Raw genomic sequence first — 13,517 nt, 5'->3', positions numbered from 1 at the left:
GAATCTAACATGTATGAATAGGTTCAGCCTTACTGTTAGCTGTTAGGTAAGGAAAAAAGCTACAGGAAAATGCTACAAGGCTTTATGCCTAAGGTCGCTTAAAAGGCACATTTGCATATTTTCAGGAGAGTGTTAATACTATTTAAGATGGACTAAAAGTTTAAAGTTTGATACTGAAATATGTTTAGACCTACAAATGAATTGTAGATTACCGGTATTGATTTATATTTTAACTACGACTTCCAGTATGCATCTTACTGTAGGTAAGTACAGCCAGAAATTAGCTGAAAGCAAAGTTAAATGTACTTTTACCTATCTCAAACAGTGGTACTTTTGCAGTCTGGCTATGCAGTAGTGACGGTGAAGAGCAACTCTAACTGCAGCTTGATGAGACTGCTGCAGTAGAACTGGGCCACCTGTGAGTGTTTTAGGATGCAGCCCATGGCAGCACAGCAATACTCACTAAAAAAACATGCTCAACCAAAGTCTCACAAAGAACAAGAAAAGGTTGCTAAGTTTGTGGTTATTTTTTTATTTTTAAATGAGAAAGATTTTCTAAAGCAATGTAAATATTCACTAGATAAGTATGACGCAATAAAGTTAATCCCTTTAAATTAGCTTCCTCTGACTGAAAATGGCTAACATAAAATTTTATCTTGTAAGTTTTCAATTGATAGAAAAAGACTCAGTAGCTCCCAGTGATGTAATTTTTATAATTTCTCTTTAGTAAAATAAAAGTTATTCTCAAAGCACCTTAGGAATTAAGAAAGCTCCAAAGGAGAAACGCTGTTAAACGAGAAGTTTGGTCATATTTAGAATTCAAACTTCTGAAAAAACTTTAGATATGAAATTATTACATACTGTTCAATAAATGATAAGTGTTTTTAATTAAGAGTAATTTTCATTTGAATGTGCTTTACTGGAGACATCCATGTTTGTCAGAGAACACTAATGCCACCTACCGGTTTGTGACATCACACTGAGATATCGGCTGTTGAGCAAGTCCCAATGCTGTATCTGGTGTTTGTCACAACACGCTATTATCGAATTCATCTTGATAACATTCTTCTTCAAAATGTTGGCTGCATATTACGCGTTTTTTCTCTGGCCAGAGGTTACAATTGCAAATCCTCCCTCTTCAAGTTGGCAATCCAATGACAAAGTTGTGAATCATGAATCGGAAAGGTGAAATAACTCATTTTTTTCACTTATATCAAATGCATCGCAACATCCAACTGCCATACACGTGGGCATTGGCACTTTAACTATAGCTTTCATGAATTTCAATGGTGAAGTCCTCTCGAAGTCTTAAATAATTGCTGTTGATTGCAGGTGTGTCTAGTAGTTCCCATTGATTTTGCTTGTAAAGCGGGGAGAATGGCACTGGTCTTACCACACCGTGACGTCACTGCCTGAAGATGTCAGGAGCAAGGTGTTACTATATTTAGGCCAAAATGGCCTTCCCAGACTCATTGACTGGGACGAAAAAAATATGACTTTTATGTTATTATTATGTTTTTACTGAACGCAAAATTCATTAAATCACAGCCAACGTGTTAGTTTTAGATATAGATAATGATCTATTGATTATTTCTTGCTGACCGGAATTCTTAGGCGGAATAGAGATCATCTCCATAAAATAAATAACAATGAATAAATAAGGTGCTACCACTTTATTCATGTAAGGATTATGATTGAGGTCGACCTCATTGAGGTATCAAGTAAATGGAATCCAAGCTTCTATAGCAATCATACAATTAAGTATAGATATAAACATGATCATCCTCATAGGGGGAAATAAAATATTTGAAGCAGAATAGTTGTTTAAAAGGGCACCTCTAGTGGAAGATTTTAAGAAGGAAAAATTAATAATGGTAGTTATAATGAACAACTACAGATGATCCAAGGAAATATACAGAAAATACTATAAAAAATTTATTAAAATACTTTAAAATGCTTTCGATAATAAGCATTTAGAAAACAATTGGAGCTCTAAATTAATATATACTGTATATTTATAAATGTTCATTTGCAACCAGGGGGGGGATTTACCATTAGGCAATACTAGGCAGGTGCCTAGGGCCCCAAGTTCCTGGGGGCCCCATAAAACTCTGTTTCCATGTATGGTTAATACAACTAATCCTTATTTGTGCACATTAATTATGTTTTTGATAAAAATCCTTTGGCTAAAATGCCATCAGAACGCTGATAAATAGAGAGGAAAAAGGGACAAGAAGAGAGGGACAAAACCTAGAACAAATAATGGATGTCTATTCTATTAACATTTCTCTATCTGTAGAATGGGTCTGTTTTATGGGTTTTCTTCTCAGGGGGCCCCCTGCCTGTCTTTGCCTAGGGCCCCAAATTTCCTAAATCCGCCCCTGTGTGCAACACTCCACTTTCAACAAGAACTGTGCTTGAGTGCTACTGTCTCCTTTCAGGCTTTTGTGTCTCTTACATTGCACTCCTAAATGTGACGCTTTGTTTGCACCATGAGGTTGGAACCAAATCGATCTTCCAGGGCTGCACTATGCTCCTCCATGAGCTGTACCAAAAGTAGGTGAATGTCCTCTTTCCAGTTCGCTAAACTAGATCGCTTTCTCTCCATTTTATGATAATTTCACCAACTTACTGAGTCCCTCTTAAGCTAAAACTCATTGCCAGAAATCCTAAAGCTAAGTTTGGAGCTGTCTCGTCTTGGTTCTGTTATGTTTTCTTTTGAGTATTCAGTTTTACTTTGCTCCATGTTTTCTAGTTTTATTGGTTTAATTTCTATTTTGTTGTGTTTTCTGGATATATTTGAGTTCTTCGGTTTTTATTTGATACCCTCTTGTGTTTGTCTCCTTTTCCCTAGCTCCTTTCTAGACTCTTCTCTTCACACCTGCTCCCAATCTGCTCGTTAGTTCTCTCTTTGTTCAGTCTCCCATAAATACTTTCCTTGTGCAGTTCCTGGTCTTACCTCATCTCTCCTCGCCTTTCCCTGACTCCATGTGCTCTTTTCCCCTGATGTCTCCATGGTTCTGGTTTGTGTTACATTTTAAGTTGCATTTTTTGGATTCCTGCCTCAGTTGTTTGTGATCATTCAATTAAATCTTCAAGAAACTCATGTCTGCCTCTGCATTTGGACACTCAAAAACCACAACCAAACCTAGACAGGAGCTCTCTGAAGGGAGCCTGTGTATCTTTGTGAAGATGGGCCCAGATCTCTGTTTCCCAACCAGCTGGTGGTTACTTACAGATCAAGCTAAAACTACCTTCTCATCAGCCAGTTTCTCACTTCATCTCAACAATTTAATATTAGATGTGTAAACTAAATAACTTTGTTGTTTTTATAACACTTGAGATAAACTTAAACTTAGGGATTAAAAAGTTTCAAATTTTTAAGTTGAATGAAAAGCTTTTTAAAAATATATTTTAAATATACTATTTGGATACAAACAGCAGTTTATTGATGAATTACTCAAATATCCTATTGGTAGTTTTTATTTTATTTGAATGTGAATAAATTACTGTTGCTTCCACGAGGTTAAAAACCTAACTCCTCATGCATATAAACACTCAGCCTCATTTCCTGTATCATTATCTGGAGGAGTGAAGAGGCATAATTATCTGAATGGAGATCCCTATATGTGTCCTCAAAGCGTCTTCAGGTTTCAGCCTCCTGCAGGTTCTTAGGAATCAGCCCAGCCAGAACGTGAGCTTGACCCACACACTGGTTGTTTGTCTTTTTCTAAAGGGTGGCAGCGTTTTTGTTTTTTGCTTTTTAATAAAATCTACCCTTACAAGTGATTATTTTTCTGAAAAGACTCCATAAATGCATTTCTTACTCCTATAGTTTCAGGTCAGAGCTGCTCCAGTTTTTATTTAGGTGAGATGCTGTATGAAATATTGTGCTCAGATATAACCTTATGTAACATACTGAAGGTCATGAACAGCTGTGAATGCTGACATGGAAGTGAATGGTTGGTTGGATATTAAGCTATTGATTCGTTTCTCTGATGGTTATCTTATAAGGTAATGGGAAATGTTCACCTGGAATTTTTTAAATTTATTTCTAATGCCCTTTATTTCTATTTCTTAGGTGCTTCTTAAATCGGGGCTAGATCAGAAAATAAGGCGTATTATTTTCACATGCAAAACAAGATTATAGTTATTTCCAAAAAGGTTAAATTACTTAGGTGTAAAAGAATTTCATTTTCAGCTACTTTCCATCGCAGAATCCTGCAGGAATAGACATCAGACTGTGTCTCAGACTGCTCCAGCATCTCCTCTGCTGTTTGCCCTGCTCTTCTCAGTGGGTGTATGTAGGGGTGAGGATGTCTTGCAATGTGTGTATATGTGTGTGTGCGTGCGTTTGTCTTTGGTCACTGTTATTACCAGCTCCAGGCCTCAGGGAGAGAGAGAGCCACTCTCAGACCCCTCTCTGTCTTGTCACATTTCCATTAGTTTCTTTGTCCTGTCGTTCCCTCAGGTTGAAATGTGTGCACGTCGCGGGCGGGTGAGCGAGTGTGTGTGTTTTTGTGGACAGCAGTCTCTTTCAGGGAACTGGCCATACATTATTGCCCTCTGTCCTTTTATCTTTAACACCAGCAGGATCCAGAGCATCCAGCCTATTGGCTGAGGTCCTGATTGCCCACTCCTCTAACATAAAGACACTATAGGAAAAGATAAGAGATCTAACAAGGAGAAGTGCTTTTTTCTTTCTGTTCTTTGGATTCCAAATGTGTTACCTAAACAGAAAGCTTTTAATTTTATTTTTTAATTGGAAAAGCTATTGAATTGTTTGTTACTATGCAGAACTTTGTGGCACATACCATAAAAGTCAACCTTCTACCTATAAAAGGATTTTAGTCTGAAGTCACCTACTTCAAGGACACTACAGTGAATGTGACCAGGTTGGTAGATAAGTTTTAATGTTTCCTATTTTTCTCTAACCAAATTTGCATAGAGAAAATTTGGGATGCACATTTATTTCCATCTTGTTACCAGTTGTGTGTGTGTTTTGGAGGGGAAGGAGACTGGCCATGTGGTGTTAGTTTGGGCAAATGAAAGTGATAGAGATAAAGCTCAGGATTAGTATCAGTAATAGTAACAGGAATTACTATTACTGGTAATAGTACATTTATCAGATAAGTAATGTCAGCAGTGTTGTAATTTGCTGCATGGTGTCTAAAAGTTCATAATATATATATATATATATATATATATATATATATATATATATATATATATATCAGGAAATTTAAAAGCAATATTCTCTTCAGGTATTGATATTGGCGAAAAAAATGTATATTTATTCTTTAGCAAAAATCCACCTCCCTTTTTTTACATAAGTAATGCAATAGGGACAAATTTGTATACATTGATACATTAGAAGTGCTGTTGGGATTTGTTTTATTTTCTCTTTTTGTGCATGCTTTCCTGTCTCTATCTCTTTCTCCCACCCCTTAATTCTTATTCCCTCTTTCTTTCTCACCTCCCTTTTCATCTCCATGTCAGTTGTACAATTTTACTCCCTAAATAATTTTGAATAAAGGTAAAAAAAAAAAAAAGACAACTATTTGACAGGAAGTTAACAAGTACAAGAGGAGAAAGTTCCCTTAGAACTGTTTGGAGAACCAACCAACTGTCAAGAACACAGAATGTAGGACCCAGTTTTGAGGCGAGACAGAAAGTGGGAAGTTTCAAAACGTTTAATGAAAATAAAACAGAAGAGTAACAAACAGAAACGGAAACGCGGATGTGGATCTGCGGATACGCAGCGGCTGCGGGGGAAGGCGGGGTGGACAGTAACAGACAGATCCATGGTTCTAGGAATCCACAGTGGGTTCAGACAGGTTCAGGGTTTAGAGATTCCAACAGAGAGTTCAGGCAGACAAGTTCGGATGCAGACAGGTAGAATCAGCAGTTGGAAGTTAGAAGCATGACATGACACCAGGAAAACTATGGAACTTTAAACTGCCTCCTTTTAATAAGCCAAAACAGGATACTGGTACACTTGGTGGATAAGAGTTAGAAATACAGAGCTTTAAACTAGCTTTCCCACTGAGACAAAACAGGAACATGGCACACTCAGGAGAGAAGAGCCAGGACACGATCACAAAAAAATGAGAAAACACTAAAAACACTCTCAAACCCCTGGCCTCTGAGAACGAAAACTTGAACTATGGGGGAAAAAAACGCAAACGAACAGACAAACAGCATACGATGATCTAGCCCCGATAGCTGGGCTGAACCGTATATAAAGCAGAAGGAGCAGGTGGATAAGATGAATGATAATTAGTGAGCAGGCAGGGTATGGCAGGTGAGGGAAGTGAGCAAATAGATCAGCTATCAGGGCTGTGATCATTACACCAAAGGGATTTTGACAGGAGCAGTATTTTTTATTTGGGTTTGTTACAGTAGTTCCATTGAACCAAACATTTTAGTTTAGCGTACCAAAACATTTAAGCTAAATGGGGATGTCTTTTGCTGTTCCAACATAGCTGTGCATAATATAAAAGCAAAGTGATGTCCATAAACAAATGGATGAGAGACAAATGCAGATTGAGGCCTGCTCATATGTCCTTATGTCCAACATCAGTGTCTGACCCAACAAAAGCACTTCAAGAGGAATTATAAAAAAAAACACACTATAAAACAGTGATTAAAGCTTTTTTAGGCAAGCTAAGGCTGTCCAAGCAGCAGAGCACCATATCAAACCCTAAGGATCAAAGAACAGGCACTCAAATTCATTATTTGGTTTGTTTTCACATTCAGTTTAAATTGCCAGAAAATGATCTATGATGTGGTAGAATCTGTAAACTATCTTAAAATGCTAGATAATGTACAATTTGTAAGGGGAGGCCTGTTAAATATACAGCCTGCAATCTATATGCTTTCTTAATCTGGCAGACTATAAAGAATTAATGGATAAACCAAGATTCTGAGCTTTAAACCTGATTATCAGAGTTGTCTTTGTCCTTTTGGCTTCTAAAACATCTGTTTGTAGATGTATTTAGAAGCAAATGAGACTTTATTTGCAGACACATTCTACATACAGTAGGAAGTGTTAAATTTTAGAGGAACGCAGCTCTAATTTAGGTATTTTACTCCACGTTTCTAGAGTACCGTCCAGGACTCCTTCTCATCAATGTTTATAATGAAAAGTTAAAGAATTTGCATCATGTAAGTTTTTTACTAAAATGGGTAGGCGTCAGCTTTGACACAGTCATAGAGCTCCTGATCCCAGTTCTTCCCCGTCTGGATTTAGTCGTCAAAGGGTGGCCTGGGATCATCGCCGGGACAGAGATGATGAACTCCATTTAACCGTTACATGAAAGAAACTGAGATGAGGCTAAAACTCATCCTGCTGCTTCTTTGAAGCTGTCATTGAGAGGCTTCACTGGAGAAAAAAAAACTCCTCTTTTCCCTCTACAGGCAGGAATTACATTGTTGCTTGACGGCTGTGTATGTGCGTGTGTGTTTATGTGTGGGTTTCTGGGGGGGGGATTATAACCCACAGCTGGCCTGCCTGATTACTGACTGCCTGGTCAGCCTGTATTAGACTCACATACGAGACCGAAGGCAAAGGTAAATGCACACATTTCACTTTATTTTAATCTTAAATGCTCTCTTCACCATAAGTCTTTGTTGGAATCTTACCAGTATGTCATGTGCAGCGGAGTGTTTCTGTTCCTGTATTTACCTCTGCGGCTGTGTGTCCGTGTGTGTATGTGAGTAATTCCCTGCTCAGTACAGCAGATATATTTAATCCTTCCTCTGCTGAGGCTGATGTCAGCATCAGCTGGCTCTGTGACAGTCTGTGTATGTCCGTGTTTATTTCTACAGGTAACAGTATGAGTGTAGCTAATTCATCACAGTGTCAGATTAACCAGAATCTGCAGAACGCTGAATCCTAATGACCACCTGAAATACAAACGAGATACAACACAAAATAACTAAAGATGTGAGCTAAGCAGAATGTTTCCTGACTAAACACTTTTTTTTGTTTTATGATTCTATATAATTTTGATTTAATTAGGTTATAAGCATGGTGTTATCGGCCTTCTAAAATTGTCATTTAGCATTTTAATCAGTGTTAGGTTTTACATAATTTATATTTCAATTGTGATTCGATTGATTTAAACCTAAAGATTTAGTTTTTGATCTTTTAAAAAAAAGTTTTAATTACTTTATTCTTATGTGTTTCCTTAAAGACATGAAAATTAATTGATCAGAGAATTCAAGAGAGTTTTTGAATACCAGTTTCCAAAAGTTTTAATCTGCTGATTACACATTTGGATACCTTTTATTCTTCTTTGTTTATAGATTAACTACTTTCAACAATGAAAGATTGAAAAGTTATTTCCGAAGACTAGACAAAACATAAATGGCTGTCAGTCTCAATTATTTTGTTTTCTGCATTTTTTAATGTGTATATATTCTTTTTATATTTATTTCTTTATGTTTTTGATTTTTTTTATGACTTTTTTTATGATTTGTATTTTTTAACTGCAGTGTCTGAATTTAACGCTACAGTAAAATATGTAATTAGAAAGCTAATCATTACATTTCTCTTATTCTATTGTAATTTTTTTGACATTTCATAATGAAGCAATACAACATTTCACAACAAATACATATATTCACAAGATCACTTCAAAGTAGAACAGCTTTACTTAACTATTATAGAGAATAAAAAATGACAACTATGTAGGAGCATTTAGTTATATTTGATAAATCACTAATTATTTATATAAAGGCAATATGGTACATTTTAAATTCCTAAAAGGGATCTGTCAATGTTACACTGATCTGCAGTTAAACGGCAAAGACCTGAGTTTTTAAGATTAGCATTTTTATTTGCATATATTTATATTTAGCATCAATACTTGCTGAATTAAGGCTGCATGGTGGTGAAGTGGGTAGCTCTTACTCCCACAGTCCATAATCATGACTGTTAGGTTAATTGGCTTCTCTAAATTGTGCTTAGGTGTGAGTGTGTGTCTGCATGGTCCTGCGATAGAATGGCGACCTGTCCAGTGTGCTCCCCGACTCTCGCCCATAGATTGCCGTAGATAGGCATTGGCTCCACCGTGAACCTGACAAGGACTATCAGAAAATAAATGGATGGATGGATGGATGGAGGACTTACATAGTTGGCATTAATAACTGTTATTTTTTCTGTAAAGTCTCCAATTAAAAACATTTCAAAAACTATCATGTTCAATAACACGCAGAGGAAAATAAAACAAAACATCTTTCCTGTAATATGTTCACCCTCTCTGATTTCAAACTGCATTTTGGGACACCTGTAAGACAGAGAGATGGGGGTTTGAGATTTGGACAGGCATTTGCTGATTTCTTGGCTTTCTCTTATTGGAAATTGGCCACTGTGTTGTAATTTTTGGCATGCTTTAAACTATTTGGTGTTTGCATTTGTCAACAGAGAGGTTCAGTTAATTTTTTATTTATTTATTTTTTTAAATTTTTTTTAATGCATGTAGAATTGAGTGTGCCGTTAAATATTCCTAATAGGTAAAAGTGAAAAATCATCCTGATGACTCTGCTGTGGGGCATTTTTTTTTTTTTTTGGAACATGAGCGCGGAGTTGCATTTCTAATGTGGTAGATATTGTGCTATATCAGTTTAAAAATTAGAAAGCAACTTAAACTACTTTTTGAATCAGACACAGATTGAATAATGTTTTTTTTAATGAAGATTTCAAAAGTTAAAGTTCATGTGTTAATTTAGAACTAATGACTAACTTTAAAGGCATTGGAAGAGTAGATTGCATGCATTTGATGAGAAAAATGCTTTGGAGACTTTGGTTGGACTTGGTTTGGGACAAAAAAAAAAAAAAAAAAGGTTATGCTCTAGGAGCCTCTTCCACATACTGTGCTTCTCCCTAAAAGGAAAGTAGCAAGGGGAAGCAATGTTTAAGGCCTTCTATCTTAAAATGTCCTAGTATGCAATCAAGTGTGATGTGTTCACTGACTGAAAAAATATTTCATTTTTGATTTTAGTCATCCAGTTACAGATCAAACATTAAATCCTCGGACTCTGGTGAGCAGCCAGAGTCTTTAAGTTGCATTGCTATCTGCATAAAATATGAGCAAAAAAACCATTTGTGTAGTTTACAGTGCACTATTTTTCACCTATTATCCAAAGGAGGAGAGGAAGGGGCTACTAAGGGAATAAAAACTGAGGGACAACCCGTTCAAGTCCTTAAGAGTCTCTATCCAACAGCTTTTAGATGCCTCCCTGATCTAAGACATCTGGATCAGATGACTGATTCATTACCAGGCTGGCACAGAACCTGATGACATGCTGAGCAGTTTTTTCAGCCATTAGAATCAGGTATGTCGGAGCAGGGGATGTATCCAAAGACTGCAGGATATGAGCTCTCCAACTGGAGTTGGTAATGTGTTTTGTTTGGAGAGGAGGCAGAACATGCTACCTCTGCTGTGGCAGCAAATTGATATATTTTCTTTTTAACACAACAATCCAGGAAATAATGTTAAGACGTCAGGAGTAAAGGCTGCAGAAATCTCTCCAGAAAATGAATGCATTCCCATCGTGTGTTTGTGAAAACCGTTGTGTATCAGATGTCCCTAGAAGGGCTTTACCTGACTTCATGTTTGGAAATCCCTCTCTTCTTCCTGACAAGCAGTCTGTTCCTGTTTGGCTGTGACGTCATCCTGGAAAAAAACATCAGCTGTGCTGCTTCTATCAACACCCTTGTTAATAGATGTTGGAGATCGGCCTGTTTTCCAGTGTGGTCCTGTTTCTCTGACCGTGACTGAGTGGATGTGCTCTCTTCGTCCTCTGGCATGGGAGCTGCCTTGGAGCTCGTCTGCCTGGCTGTGTGTTTCCTGGACGGGGCCGCCTTTTACAGCTGCTTTTTGTATCTCTGCTTCTGTCTCCTTGAACCCCAGTCGGCCTCGGCAGATGGCCGCTCACACTGAGCCTGGTTCTGCTGGAGGTTTCTTCCTGTTAAAAGGGAGTTTTTCCTCTCCACTGTCGCTACAAGCATGCTTAGTGTGGGGGATTGTATTTGAGTCAATGAGTCAATGCAATCAACTGGTTTTCCTTAGATAGAAAACTTTGTATCAATTTGACTGTATGATCTGGTTGAACTGTAAAGTGCCTTGAGATGACATGTGTTGTGAATTTGGCGCTATATAAATAAACTGAATTGAATTGAATTGACAAGCCTGTTATATTTTACTCATCCACATCATGCACAACACAATTCTCCGGTGGGGAGTGTGATAGTTCCCCCTGTGCATACTCAGCTATTCTTTTCTAACCTTGTGGACTTCTTCAATGATTTGTCTGGGTTTTTTTTTTTTATATGTTATATACTCCTCTTTGAATATGGTGGTTTCCTGGAACATGATTTGTAACCATAATTGAAACATGGACATTTCCACAGGGAGTCAATTGTCCTTGAATGTTGGAATCTGGGAGTTTTCTTGTGAGCTACTTCTTTTCATTTTGCTTTCACTGAGCTAACAAAACTGCTGAATAGTCTGAATGTTTGCTGGGTGTTATATAAAGGAAAAATAATTGTATTTCTCCTTAGATATACGTATTCTGCTGTTTCAACAAAGGCTGAAACTGCACTTTCCTGCACCTAACTATCATACAAATCAATTCTAGATGTCACTTGCATCAACATTATTTGATCAATTATCACATAATTAAAGTATCAGAAACAAACAGCTAACAGTTATTCTAACAATTGACAAACTTGACAAACTTGACAAACGGTAAGCTCAAATTTCTTGCAAATTCAGAAAAAAAAACTGTTTCCAGAACTTCTTTACAGCTTAAAGGCCTCTATTAGCCATGCTATCTGAGACACTGCACCTATCCTTAGGCTTGATCTTGATGATTTCCTGCAGCATTTTACTCTTTGGGTTCTAAAACTCCCACAGACCAATTAGCAAAGCAAATATTCAACCCAACTTGTAACTTGCTCCAGAATTCATGCTGTTGACGATGACATCTATTTCAAACTTATTCATGTTCATTAAGGCAAAATGCAGCCTCAGCAGATCTGCTTGGATTCTGAGATAGCGTAATATGAACACTGAAATGTTAAGGGAGAAAATACCATCTGCTGAAAGCTATTATTATATTGCAGTGGAAAATTAGTGAAAATGGCACTGACTGACCAATACAAGCATGTTAAAGTAGAACTGATTCTCTTTTACAGTGAGGTAATCTTGATAGTCTTGTTTGTAGTTTATCAAGTAGATTGTATATACTGTATTTAATTGTATGTTTACCTTAAAAAAAGAATCTCAGAAAACAGATCTTCATGATTATGGATCATTCTAGCAGATGAGTTTTTATAAGCATAGATTAAAACACAACCATCATGTTGAAGATGAGGAGACACTAAGCATTTCTTTTTGTTTGTTTTTATTGTCTTTTTTAATAATGTAGTTTCTACTGTGAGTTTGTTGTATGTACTGATTGTGATGATCCTTAAATAAAAAAAAAGAAATAAAAAAAAAGAAAACTTCAAGGACCAACAGAACCCAAACGATGTAAAAAAAACACACAAAAAAAACACACACATCCTATTTCTCCAAACTGTTTTTAAATGTTTTTCTGTAATATGATTCAAAATTTGAATTTTACCCTTTAAGTGAATGGGGGAGGTATATTTGTGCATCTTGTCAGTGGCCATGTGACTTGGCAAAGCTGATGGGACAACAGATGGACACAGTCACAGACTGACCTACACACAATTACCCACATAGGCATATATCCACATATGTCACCCTTCCTCTGTCCTCTTACTCATTACTTCATCACTCTCCCTTTGAGGATGTATTGCATCCAGTGTCATTCAGCCTTCATTCTTGTCCGTCTTTTTGCAGATTAGCTGTCCATTCTCCCCTAAAGAGTGGCCCATTTTAGTGTTATGTAGTGTCTCCATCCTGATGGTGCTCTCAAGATCTAAGCCCATCCATTTCGAACTGAATACCAAACACATCTGTAGTGTTATAATACATCTTTGTGATGTTTTTCCTTAGGGATGAAGACTCCACTCAGCCCGTCTCTGCTCCTGGAGAGTGGGCAGATCTTTGCCTTTGGTGGGATGGGCCAGGATCTAATGGATGCACCCACACCTTCAACCCTCAGTCATCCCATCCAGCAGACCTCATCCCCAGGTGATTGTTATTATCCAGGATTAGTAATATGTTACATTTTTCGGTGTCTCCCTAATCAAGAATCACCCCTGCTGTTTCCTCCAGGTCAGCATGGGGCGTTCTCCTTGTGTGAGGTATGTAACCTGCAGCTGACCTCGACTGCTCAGGCCCAGCTGCACTACAACGGCAGGTCACACCTCCGGAGAGTGAGACAGCTCCAAGCTGGAGAGGCACAGCAGCAGGCAGCAGGTGCATTAATGCTGAAGACCGAATTAAGGAGTCTCAGTGTAATCTCCACGAGGGAATGTTATTTTCAGCTTTAGTATCAGTAGCAACTTTAGCTTCAGCAGAAGCCTGATTTTGTCA

At 37.5% G+C, this 13,517-nt stretch overlaps 1 protein-coding gene across 5 annotated transcripts in view; it reads left to right on the top strand.

Moving 5' to 3' along the window:
• znf385b (zinc finger protein 385B) overlaps positions 1 to 13,517 on the top strand; it is a 96,011-nt gene that overhangs the window by 26,758 nt on the left and 55,736 nt on the right. For 4 of the 5 annotated variants that reach the window (XM_038297471.1, XM_038297470.1, XM_038297467.1 and 1 more), the window contains exons 2-3: positions 13,035 to 13,172; positions 13,257 to 13,400. In XM_038297471.1, the coding sequence (XP_038153399.1) occupies positions 13,037 to 13,172; positions 13,257 to 13,400 (280 nt within the window). In that variant the 5' untranslated portion in view covers positions 13,035 to 13,036. Of the gene's footprint in view, positions 1 to 4,876; positions 4,896 to 13,034; positions 13,173 to 13,256; positions 13,401 to 13,517 lie in introns of those variants that run through there. The other variant, XM_038297469.1, reaches the window with a different exon arrangement.

The sequence above is a fragment of the Cyprinodon tularosa genome, unplaced genomic scaffold (genome assembly GCF_016077235.1).
Source record: "Cyprinodon tularosa strain WSP-4 unplaced genomic scaffold, ASM1607723v1 ctg388, whole genome shotgun sequence".
Classification (NCBI taxonomy): Eukaryota; Metazoa; Chordata; class Actinopteri; order Cyprinodontiformes; family Cyprinodontidae; genus Cyprinodon; species Cyprinodon tularosa.
This window is presented reverse-complemented; position numbering and strand designations above follow the sequence as displayed.